The sequence below is a fragment of the Squalius cephalus genome (genome assembly GCF_949319135.1).
Source record: "Squalius cephalus genome assembly, chromosome: 6".
NCBI classification, from domain to species: domain Eukaryota; kingdom Metazoa; phylum Chordata; class Actinopteri; order Cypriniformes; family Leuciscidae; genus Squalius; species Squalius cephalus.
In genome coordinates, this window is record NC_137127.1 from 29,431,199 (window position 1) to 29,444,457 (window position 13,259).

The 13,259-nt window shown below is 40.3% G+C and overlaps 1 protein-coding gene across 1 annotated transcript; it reads right to left on the reverse strand.

Annotated features, from left to right (window-relative positions):
• Nucleotides 1-8,564: 8,564 nt before the first annotated feature.
• On the reverse strand, nucleotides 8,565-10,434 carry LOC307160671 (uncharacterized protein). Its single transcript, XM_079874863.1, has 2 exons — nucleotides 9,426-10,434; nucleotides 8,565-9,309 (listed from the first exon to the last, which is right to left on the reverse strand). The coding sequence occupies exons 1-2, from the start codon at nucleotides 9,754-9,756 to the stop codon at nucleotides 9,062-9,064; spliced, it is 579 nt and encodes a 192-aa protein (XP_079730989.1). The 5' UTR covers nucleotides 9,757-10,434; the 3' UTR covers nucleotides 8,565-9,061.
• Nucleotides 10,435-13,259: the final 2,825 nt, after the last annotated feature.

Here is a 13,259-nt window from a genome sequence, read left to right on the forward strand (position 1 = left end):
ACAGGATGAAGCAGCTTCCGCGGCGGAAGGACCGTAGCCTTGACGAGGCCATAATAATCTTCAAGGTTTTGAAAATCCTTGTATATTATTTCAGGATGGCCAATTGGGTAGCATTTTCACGCCTGGCAGTAGGGATAGAGATAAGTAAAGTCTACATACTTAATACGCTCGCCCTCTGTGACTTTTTGGTACAGTTTTAACGCATTAGTTCGACCCCCGAATAAAGCTTCACGTGGTTTCAATCTTTCAGGGTGATTGTAAGTAGCCATGAAGTCCATCACAGCTGTGTCGGTCTTTTTAGCACGGACCCAATCACACTCCCAAACCACCTCGACCAGAAGACCGTATGCACGCTCCAAAATTTCAAGCTTGTCATCACATTGCCTTTTCAGAATACCATAAGGTACTTTTGATAATGGATTGAGATCATTAGGGTTATAACACACCCAAGAAATTCAAATGCTTTTTTCATGGTACCGTCGCCATAAAAACCATCCACATAGTATTTTCCAAATGACACCTCACCATGGTTTAGAGCATGTTGAACATCTATGGACCGCGTTGTTCGGATATATTCAAGCCATTCATTTGAAGTGTTTGAATATGGCTTGTTCTGGTTGATGTATGCATTGTTGCGTGTTAGCGCTATTGTGTCTTTAGGGATGAAGTGTGTTTTATACGTAGCCATACATGTGGCCGCCAAAGTAGTGTAATTAAACGGATCAAGGCCTGTACACAGAATGAATTCATCACGATACTTCATACATACGTCCCTCAGCAGAACAACGTTGTTTTTACCGTAAATCGCCAGAAATGGTACTGTACCAGTTATCAAATGCCTCTCTGTCTTGGCTCGACATTGTCGTGTAGCCGTAAAATTTCTTGTCAGGGTACGGGCCTATGTAGTTGTCATTTTTTCCAACGCGGTTAAAGTGATGCGGGAAATATCCATTCTCAGCATTAGTCAGATTAAACGCATCTTCGCATCTTGGTGTCTTGGCCAGTCGCATGGGTATGAAGGAGTATGAATCAATAAACCACTGTTTGAATGCAGCGTCATACATTAAGATTAGACGACAGCCTTGCATCGTAATTTTAGGGGCAAACCCCTTCTTAGTAAAGTATTCCAAAAGGATGAAATTGTCAAATCCTGATGCGTTATGCGCAATCCATGTGTAATTACGGTAACGAGGCTGTCTGAATTTTTTAACGAGGCGATCCACACAATTTTGTCCTTCGGCCACGAATTCTTCGCCAGCAAACGTAATAGCGCATACAAAATTGGCGATGTGCCTTCCGTTTTCATAACGAGTCTCAAAATCGTAGAAAATGTAACGATCGTTTGGCATCTCCGCCTTAAACGGTTGGATAAAACATTGATGCACACCATCGGTAACCAAACTCTCACCACAGTGCACACAACGATCTGCAGGGCATTTATGGGGTCTGGGTTTAGTGCCACTGACATGGTAACGTCTATTACATTTTCCGCAATATTTGGTCACATCACACTGTGCGTATTGCATACCTTGAGGTGGTTTTTTATGCATCTCAAAACAGTAGTCAGACTTACAGTAGCGCAGACAGTCGTCGCAATGTTTTGGCTTTTTGGGCTGTTTATGATATTCTGGGTCATTACAGACATTGCAGACATACCGACATCTGTGATCTCTCCTACAGGTGAATCATTGGTAGAAAAACTCACACACATATGGTGTGCCAATAAATGTGCGTAGATTTTTAATCATAAAATAATGATAGTCATGCAGGTACAAAAATACTGTTTTAGGATGCGGATCGTCAGTGTTTGTATACTTCTCCAAAACACCCGTATCAGACCAATAGAAGAAAACTATTTTAACATTCAGCATGTGTTCAAACTGTCTGATGTCATTAAACGCTATCTTGTGTTGATCAGCATATCCAGCTGACTTCTGCAATGAAGATGCTACAGACTCTAGCTCTGCGTGTGGTTTCTGAGGGTTTAGGAAATGTGCCAGGCAGATTGCAAAACAAAGGTTGCTTGAAACGTTCATTGGATAGAACAGATTAAGTCTGTTTTTGCCAATCACTTCATTGTGGGCAAGATCACGTAACTTTCGATAAGCACCGCCAAGTTTACTTCTTGCTATCGACACACTTAAATTCAATCTCTCATCAAACTGTACATCAGAGTTGCTCTGCATTATTTTTTCAAGCTCGTTTATAAAAAGATCTACACTGTAACCATTGCCACCTGACAAAAGTGTACTAACATCTGATGTCAAACTCGGACCCCTCAAGGTGATGCTGATTAAACTACCATCTCCGCCTAACAGTCTGGAAAACGCCACTATTTCAGAAAGTGTGTCATGTAAAAACATGGTGTAGGCTGCTAAATCTGTAGAAGATATCTCCCGCAGATTTATAAGCCTGTGGATTTCCAGACCATTGAACCGAGTTCACGGCAGTACAGTTTACCCACTCACATCACCACCCTCTCTTACAAGTGATTCTATATCGCCATGTGTGAGACCCATGTTGGGTGCATCAGGATTGAGTGTGGGTTGTGACTGTGTACACACCCCTTCTCCTGACTGCTGGGGATTTACAAAATGTTCCAAATCAGAATTTGGTTCTGGAGTAGGTTCAGACACCTCTCCTGACTGCTGGGGAGTTACAAAATGTTCAAAATCAGAATTTGGTTCTGGAGTAGGTTCAGACACCTCTCCTGACTGTTGGGGAGTTACAAAATGTTCATAATCAGAATTTGGTTCTGGATCTTCATCTGACATCGAGCTCATAATGGTTAATAATTCTAGCAATGTATCTGTTGTAGACTTAGGCCTATTAATTTCACCCATTGTCTGTATTAAATAACGCAATGTTTCTGTGTTATTGCACTGATCAAGGGGTACCATACTACCATTGGTGGAGACTAACTTTTTTTTTTTGCTACATGCCATGGGATTAATCAATGCATGCTGATGAATAATGTATAACAATAATAATTAATCTGCATACCCTAGTTTTGCTCTGATGTAAAAAGACTGACAGTGACACAATAAGTCATGTGAGCAAAATGTTTTAATCTTTTAACTCTTAAAAAAAAAACTATTAAAAAAACATGTATGTTCTTTAATGTTTGATTATAATTTTACTGTCTTCACATAGGGATGGGAATTGATAAGATTTTATCAATAATAATGCCACTGACGATTCTGATTATCGATCCAATTCTTTAACGATTCTCTTATCGATTCTTGATAGCACTGTGTGGAAAAATGTAGTCATATGCTTTTAAAAAAAAACAAGTGGTTTTATTTATTTTAAAGGTTAAGCTTGAGTTAGCAAACTGTACTTTTTATATAATTTATGTAATAAATAGAACCTTATTGTAAAGTGTTACTGATTAGTTATACACCGATTCAGACGTCTCCTGAGTTCACTGTTGGAAAGATCAGTTGTTTTAACCATTCATTAAAATGAATCGGTTCAAAGGAGTCATTAGTTCGCGAATTGGACGTGTCGTGCGCGTTTGTGTGATTATCCCAGCAGTTAGGACATGGACATCCAAGATTTGTGTCAACATAGAAAACATTTCATCACTGTAGTTTTATTTCGTTTAATTAAAGTGTTGTTTTATGTCAGCTGAATGTCCGGAACGCTTTTCAGAGAAGATAAGGAAACTTATTTAGCACAATTTACACCCAGCAGTAATTCAGGAAAAAAAAAATCCCCGAATGCTCCACGTGAAACTTTGGTCTTCCGACCTTTTACCACCGTGTCGATTTATTTTGATAAATATGTGCGAGGGAGAGAGCAACACAGCGCCTAGTTTGGAGACGGTGAAGTCGTTTACACAGAGAGTGCGCGCGTGCGACCGGCTCTCTCTCTCTCTCGTTCTTTCAGTTAAACATACGCCCTGTGACACACGCAGCCGATCATCTACATTACTCACCGATCAAATAAGACTTTGGCGGGACAAAAATTCACTTTGGCGGGCGCTAAAACAAGTTCAATGCAGGAAAATTCATGCGTGAGTTTCCATTAGACTCGCACGGTAGCCAGGCGTCTCATCAAATGGCGAGCTCAGCTCAGTTGACGCTGTGTGCTTCAAGATTCTGACGCAAGTGCTAAGATTCCAATTGGCCAAGAGAAAAAGTGCTAAGATTCCGATTGGCCCAGAGAAATGTCAAGTATAAGAATTATCCAATAATGTTTCGCAATTCTAGCCTGCATGGCAGTTACTGTGAGAAACAATACCCCCCCCCCCCCCCAAAAAAAAACTCTCCGGTTCTACGCGATTCACGTAAATGACCCAATTGACCAAGAAAACGGCGATTGTCGCCGAAAAGCGACAAGTTTGCAGGTATGAAGCATGAACACCGCCTGTTTTAACAAATCCACTGCCAGACTTTGGTCTTGGGCTTCTTTTTGGTTATCACCCTTATGCAATCGTTGCACAGCTAAGACTTGTTTAATCCAAATACCATGCTGTTGTAGCACTGCTTTCGTAGAACGATCACAAACATCATGCTTTTTCTCATAAGCATCTAAGCGTCTCTCAAAACCATTAAGGCGTTCGTTAAGGCTTTTGTTTAAACGTATCTCGATGGTGTTCAATGTGGTCTTGACAGTCTCCTGTATCAGTCCGAATATGTGTTGAATGTCTATTTTGGGATGCGATTCCCGTCTGAAAGCCTCCTGATTTGAAGGCAGCAGTTCAGGGTCGGATTCTTCCACAGCCACCATGCGCTCGCTGGATGGAACAGGTCGCTGTGTTTCGGGATCGGGTGTAAATACACATTTATCCCACGATTCTATCAGGCCATCACTCCAGCTCTGAACATCATTTATATCGGGAACTGCATTGTCATCCACGACCACCTGTTGAGAAAAAAGTTAGTATAATGTATGCATTAAAAAGATTAAATTATTATATTTTTTTTTTTCAACATGCCTATTTGTAAAGGTGTTTGAGAAGAGATGTCTACACTTTTACACACTGTTCTCCACCACAGTCAGTTAAAAAGATAGGCTAAAAGCATACTCTAAGAGATATGCAAGTTTACGTTTTTTTAAACAACACATGCATGTCAACAACAGTTTTAAACTAACGCAATGTTACGTTGTTGTATAGGCCTACGCGCACACACACACACACACACACACACACACAGACAGACAGACATGGGCTCTCTCTCTATTACATACAAATAAAAACATTATCATACTCTGCTACATTATTTGCATCTGATTTAGTATAAACAGAAATCAATCCATCAGCTTTGTTTGTTCACATACTTTTAGCAGCTGATCGTCTTGGCTTCTTCCGGGCTGATGTCTGTGGTTTGAAATCAACCGGTACTTTTGCTTTTGGGCCGATGTCCACAGCAGCTTTACGCTTGAGTCTGTTTTTCGGTTTTGCCTCTATTCCACTCGAACTAGTCTTCTCCGTATCATTAGTGGATTCAGATGCATCAATACAGTTCACAATGTTTGATAAGCCTTCTGGAAAGACACACAAGAAAGTTTTAAACTAAAATCATCAGGCCATAATAGCAAATAGTGTACTGGTTGATAATATCGAAATACAAACACTTACCAAGTGGTGCATTGGGCATGCAGAGGAGCATGTACTATTGCAGTGATAGTTTTCTGTTTCGGCAGGGCTGGTAAAAATAAATAAATAAAGAGTGGGAAAGAGTGCGAAATTTTTGAGTGCGCATGCGTCACGACTGAGCGCGTTGTTTGTGTTTGGAGCTCCGTCGAATTTACACTCATTTACAAACGAACATTTTCTATTTTTACAGCGTGTGAACATATCTCCGATACTATTCTCTATAAAAAACAATCGGATTGCTTTGATATCGCTACTTATATCCAACTTTCCGAACTTCCGCTACTAGCCATAGCCCGCTAGCATTGCACGTGGTCTCGCCTATCGATCATCTTATTTACACACCCGTATCACTGAAAGCTATAATTCGCCATTATAGCACATCTGCTATTATGGCGAATATATCGGATGTGTGTCTAACGTTACCTTTGAGTGCAAGTGAGGACACGTTCGAGCTGCATTCTGTGCAGTTAGAGTTGGAGTCGGTGGAAAAGCAGATCTGCGACCTACTAGAGAGACAAGCCGAGCTGAGAGAGCGGCGATCAGCGCTTGAAACATCACGTGCCGATGCTCACAAGTCAGTGGTTAGTAACCTTTTGACTCCGACCTCGTCTACTCCGTGTGTTTCTCTGCACAGGACCCGAGCACCCAGGGCGCGATCATCCCTGGTTTCATTCACTCCTGCACCGACACAACACCATGGACCCTGGGTGATTCCACAGCGGAAGACGCGAGCCAGGACCAGAGCAAGGACCTCTCCGCCCCTCCCGGTCTTTTCGAGATCTCCACCCGGAACCGCTTCTCCCCTCTTCGCGAGACAGAACGCGACGCTGTGATCATCGGCAGTTCCATCGTTCGGCATGTCCACGCTACCTCAGGTAAAGGTAAGGTGCGCACTCACTGCTTTCCTGGTGCTCGTGTTCTCGATGTCGCTCCTCAGGTTCCCGGGATCCTAAACGGTGACGAGCGCGTCGGAGCTGTCGTGCTGCACGCGGGAACGAACGACATCAGGCTGCGGCAGACGGAGGTTCTGAAGAAGGACTACAGGAGCCTGATCGAGACGGTACGCAGCACATCGCCTGAAACAACGATCATTGTGTCTGGACCGCTTCCCACGTACCGACTAGGACATGAAAGGTTCAGTAGATTATTTGCTCTAAATGAATGGCTAATGTCATGGTGTAATGAACAGAAGCTGCTCTTTGTAAATAATTGGAATCTGTTCTGGGAGCGACCTAGGCTCTTCCGTGCTGATGGCCTTCACCCCAGCAGAATCGGATCGGCTCTTCTGTCGGACAACATCTCCAAGACATTACACGCCATATGACTAGTAAGTCAAAGTCCAAATTACAGTCTTTGCTGTCCTAACTTAATTGAAATAAGTACCAATGTAGAACATTATATAGAAACTGTGTCTATTCCTCATTTAGTGAGGTCAAACATTAAATCTACTGTAGGATCTAGGAAAAATCTAATTGTGATTAAACCAGAAAATCTCAATATTAGTGAACAAAAACAATTTCTAAAGCTAGGTCTTCTAAACATTAGATCGCTCACACCTAAGGCGGTTATTGTAAATGAAATGGTCACAGATAATAGTTTCGATGTACTTTGCCTTACTGAAACCTGGCTTAAACCAAATGATTATTTTGGTCTTAATGAGTCTACTCCACCAGGATACTGTTATAAGCATGAGCCCCGTCTGATTGGTCGTGGCGGCGGTGTTGCAACAATCTATAGAGATATTCTTAATGTTACTCAGAAAACAGGTCATGGGTTTAATTCGTTTGAAGTACTTGTGCTAAATATTACGCTCTTAGATGTAAGAAATAAATCCCTATTATCTCTAGCTTTGGCTACTGTATATAGACCTCCAGGGCCCTATGCTGATTTCCTAAAAGAGTTTGCAGACTTTCTCTCAGATCTATTGGTCAATGTCAATAAAGCATTAATTGTTGGAGATTTTAACATACACGTAGATAACACAAATGATGCGTTAGTGGCTGCGTTTACAGATTTATTAAACTCCTTTGGGGTCAAGCAAAACGTCACTGGTCCCACTCATAATCTTAATCATACACTAGATTTAATTATATCACATGGAACCAATCCAACCGATATAGATATTATACCGCAAAGTGATGATGTCACTGACCATTACATGGTAACTTGCATACTACGTACTGCTGAAATTTGTCATGTTGCGCCATGCTATCGACCAGGCAGAACAATCCTTCCAACACTATAGATAGATTCTCAAATAGCTTACCTGATCTATCTCAGCTGCTCAGTGAACCCAAACAAACAGATGAACTAGAGGAAATGACTAGCACTATGAGCACCATTTTCTCTAGTACATTAGACATTGTTCCACCAATTAGATTAAAAAAGGTTAGAGAGAAAACTAAAGCACCATGGTACAACAGTGCTACGCATGTTATTATTTTTAACCAAAATAATCCAAGGTTTTTATTTAACACCATGGCTAGACTAACAAATAATCAGACATCACCTGAGCAAAATATTCCTTTACAGTTTAGTAGTAATGATTTTATGAATTTCTTCACTGAGAAAATAGAAAGCATCAGAAACACAATTGTAAATGTACAATCTTTAATGGTGTCTTATGATTTAGCCTCAATTGAGGGCTTGAGACGAAGAACCATATAAGTCCATATTTGCAAATTTTGAATAATACATTTTTTTTTATTTGGACTCTGAATATTATATATATATTTTTTTTTTTACTTGAAGATAGACAACAAAAGCTTCCCAATTCTAATGAGATAAGATTTTTTAGTATCAATCTTAAAAATAAAAAGTTAGAGTAATTTACATTTCTGGAATGTGGAAGAACAGTATATGTCCAGTTAATGTGGAATAACAGTATAAGTCCAATTCATCCTATCATTTTAAGCCACTGGAGATTTGATTGCTTTATCTTAGTTTTAATACAGTAACAGAACCTTAAAGAAAATATTAAGCATTTCTTTCTTTCAATTTCTTTTATTTTTTGCCAACGTAAATCACAGAACAAAAACACGGACAATACGGTACGAACAATGAACAATACATAGGCCTACTTATAGTACAAAAAATAAACATCAGTACAAACAATAAACCGTACATACAATAAACAATACATACAAACAATAAACAACAGTAATAACAGTAAACAATACATATTTACAATACATACATCATCATCATTCCATGCTATAGTTCCATATGCTAGTTTACATATACATCTTCCTTTTTTTGTTCCTTTAACTTTTATAATACATTTCATAAATAATCACCCCATTCATTCATTTACTAAATAAATAAATACCTATATATTCCTATTATACAACATAAGATAAGGCATACAAGATAAGCTACAACTACTTTTATGATTACTTTTACACAATATACACAATATACCCCACCTTACCCTGCACATGACCTACACATACCAGGCTACTCTTCACATTCTAATGTCCCATAAAATGCTTGGGCCTCCGCTGGCATGTAGGCTAGCATTTTCATAAGGTCACGGTGCTTCTCCTTCTTGACGGGCAGAGGGTCCTCGTAAGCACGAGCATACGTGGTGGAGAACAAGGGAGCTGGAGGTGGTTGATTCTTCCTCTGTTTGGTGATCAGCCAGGTCTTCCATCCCTCGTAAAGGCTGTGGCTCCCTTTTGTGTGGACACACCATGGATCAGCAGCTGAAATCATGATTCAACAAGAAATTCAATAAAGATTCTTCCTTCACGCACATATCCCTAACACTGTTAATCTCAGAAAACCAGTTTAGTTTTAGTTTAGTTCTTCGGTTTTTTACCTGTCACTTTCAACCACATCATGGATGTGATTAGGAGGCCAGGTGGACGCTTTAATGTTGCATCAGGAAGCTGCCTGAAGTCCGCACATTTCATCTCAGTTACTTTAAATGGATGCTGCTGCCTGGCTCCACGGATCATCTCGGCAACATCGCTGGGGGTGTGGAGTGTGGACACCTTACGCCTCTTGTCCAGCGTGGCAAATGAACGGTCACAGGGAAGGAAGGAGTGACCAGACACCATGAACTTCTGCTCTATCTGACTGAAGTACCTTCTAGATACGAGCAGGGCATGAGGTTTAGGACTCGCCAGTTGTTGTTCTGCCCACAGCATCGGTCACTATAGATGATGAGCTTCCGTTCCTTTGCCTGGACTAGGGGAGCGAAAGATGTTTCTGCCCACTTCAAAAGACAGCTTGCCACCTCGATGGAACCTCTGTGAGCGATGCCCTCATGCCAGAGGCACATAGTAGGAGGATCGTCAGTGCCCATCTCCTGGATACAGAGGTTGTAGTTGGCCAGCTGCCGTTGATAGTACACGTTGGAGTGTGTCAGGTTTGGCGTGAACACTACCCCCTGCATGTCGATACAAATGACATGGCAGTCATCATTGGCTTTGGCCCACTCTGTGTCAGCCTGCAACTGGGTGTACGCTTTTTCAGCTTTCCGGTGGTGAAGCTCACTCTCGGCTGCGATCTTCAACCTTTCTCCATCTGTTGTAGCAGCTGTTAATTTTGAGAACAGGGCGTCACATTTCGCACAAGTGTCACTTCTTGGCTGCCCAAAACTGAGGTTCTGCTGCTTGAAGATGTCCCTATAGAGCCAGAACTTTGCAGTGGATGCTGGATTGTTTTCCTTGTACAGGCGGAACATGCGGAGCAGGTTTAAATCAGGGCTCAGGTACTCCCTCTCCACATCTCCCTTCAACCGTGAGTAGTGGTTCGGTTGGCGTGGGAAGCTCAGGATATGCTCTCTTATCCCCTCTCTCACTGCAGGATGAATGCTATGAGGCCTAAAAAATAAACAAGACAACTCATGAACACGGGAAATATAATAAACTATGCTGGTCTGTTTTGCAAAATTGCATTGTTTCTTTGACATTAAATGATAGGATTTTGTTTTTCACATACAGTCATACTTCAGGATTTAGCATTAAGCTTTGTATCAGTAGAAAACCTGTAGTATTTTCGAATTACCGTGCTTTCCTCCCTCATGTCCCCCTGAGTCGAGAGATTTATGTATTTTTTGTCTGGAAAAAATCCTGCGATGACGCAAAAATCGTCATTGTTTACATGCACATCTTTTGTTTAAATCTAACTGAATTTATTACGATTTGTGAATCTGAATGTAGTGTTTACATGAACGCTAACCAAGTGATCAGTTGATGTGCATTCTCCTCCGTGAGAGATAGCCTACGAGACCAGTGCGTCTCTGTGTCCCAGTGCATTCTGGGAGTTGTTGTCTTTCATCCCCATAAATCAAAAATTAATTTTCTGACTTTTCTCAGTCTAGAAGGCTCCAAATTAAAAAATAATTTTACATTTCTACTACATAAATGACCCATTTTAAATACACATTAATCTTTCCTGAGGTGAAGTTTTTTTTGTTTTTTTTTACTTACCTGTTCTTATGTTTTCCTCTGAAGTCCTCTAATGGAGACCTGACTTTAGCTACCTGCTCTGTTCCCTCAGACTGACTGCCTAACTTTTCTTGAATAACCTTTTCAAAGATATGTAACTTTAAATAAATATGTTATGGACAATGTATCTAATTAAAATCATGCATGTAATGAAAAGTTAAACGGAAAACGCTAGGCTATAGAAAACTTGCCTGTAGGCGACTGTTGGTCAGTTGAAAGACGGACATAAATGTAAGCTTACAAACAGCAAGTCTTTGGCCTCCTTGTTGCACATTGTACTTGAAGGTGTACTTCCTCTTAGTATTCTCAGTGTCAGGCCCACGTGGTCGTCTGCGACTCACCTTGTGCTAGAAGTAAAAAGAAAAAAAAATACATTTACCATAGCGTAGCAGGCTAGCCGTCGTATGCTGTCAAGTTAAGGTCATTAAGTATGTGAGTAGGCTTTGGTTAGGAGAATGAATAAGCCATGTGTGTGCCTTTTAGGGCATCAAAGCGCTGTGGTCTTTAATGCACTTGGTGGCCTACTTGATGCTGGTCATCCTTCATCCATCCTCACAAAATTTAACATTTACAGTGATCAAGCACATGTGCAGTCTTAGTGAATTGAAGGCATACAGTAGTATTCAATTCACTGGTTATTTCATGGGCCTACATTGTAATGCTTTGCATACTGTTGACATGATATGGTCATGAATTGCTTAAGTTAGCCTACCTGCTCCAAACCAGAGAGAATGATAGCCTGCTGCCTCTCATAAGAGACAGCATAAAACTCTGTGAAGAGCTGGAGTTTTCTTTCATCTGTTAGGCTTGAACACTGCCTGGGACACGTCTCCTTGCACACCTTGCCCTTAACAGAAACAAAGTCACATTAGCGTTTTTTTTTTTTTTTTTTTAGCTATAAAAACTAGAGCTATTAGCAGCTATTAAGGTTACTTGCTAGAATATCAGCTTACACAATCAATGCATTTTTTTTTTATTATTACCTTTTTTTAATTTATTTTTATTATTTATTAAATAACAAGTAACAAACATAACATAGCATACAATATTACAAAACAACGTGTTGCATTAAATGGTAACGGGATACAAAAATTATATCAAAATATTTTAAACACGTCAATGACTTTTTATTTTATTTTTTTTACCAATTTCAGTGAAGACATAAAGCAATCAAATTCTACTCTAAACATCTTAAAGATTGGGGATGAATTTACATAATAATATTTACATATTATGTTTGTTTATGTATACAATTCTGCCAGCAGTAACGTTACGTATAACACAATCTATGAATGACGCAGCTGAGCTGGTGTTAGAGACGCACCTAAAGCGTTTCGATTCATTTCTCCGTGGTTATAAGGAGTACAGACATGTTTAAAACGTCCCCTGAATCCTAATTTTCTCAGCTTTCATTTCGACCCATTCATGAAATGATCCTTTAAACAGAGTGAGCTATATGAACTGTAGTAGACAGAGCCTACACGCCCCTCTGACTGTAACCGCTAACTTTAGGTAGATACTTTGTATACGGGTTTTCACTCACCTCTTTTGGTGGACTTTTTCCTTGTTTTTGCTCTCCTCTCCGGTTCACATAGGGTTTCCCAGCATTCCTCAAATACTTCCTTGCTCTGTCCTTCCATTCATTCACGTTCGCTCTCCTTTTTTTGCCGAGGTTTTGCCTATTAATGTCCGCAGCGGACATGAAAGCAACCGGCGTCTCCATTTTTCGTTAGTGGACATAAACGTTTTTTCCGCGTGAGACTATTTTAAATTTTAAAATACAGAGTTTTGGTCGCGCGAACACCCCCCAGAGTGATTCTGTATACAAAGTGGCACACATACATTCAAGTCACATGGTTATCTCAATTTTTTTTTTTTTGGACTTATACGGTTGTTCGTCGCATGAACACAATTAACGCTCCTCAAGAACAACTACAGCGCTTTACAACTATAGGACAGGAAGAGCTAAATAAACTTATCATTGCATCTAAACCAACAACATGTTTATTAGATCCAATACTCACTAAACTACTGAAAGAAGTGTTACCTGTAGTGGAAGAGCCTCTTCTCAATATTATTAACTCGTCTTTAACTTTAGGTCATGTTCCAAGAATATTCAAGTTGGCAGTTATAAAACCTCTCATTAAGAAACCACAATTAGATCATAATAGCCTAGCAAATTACAGACCCATTTCAAA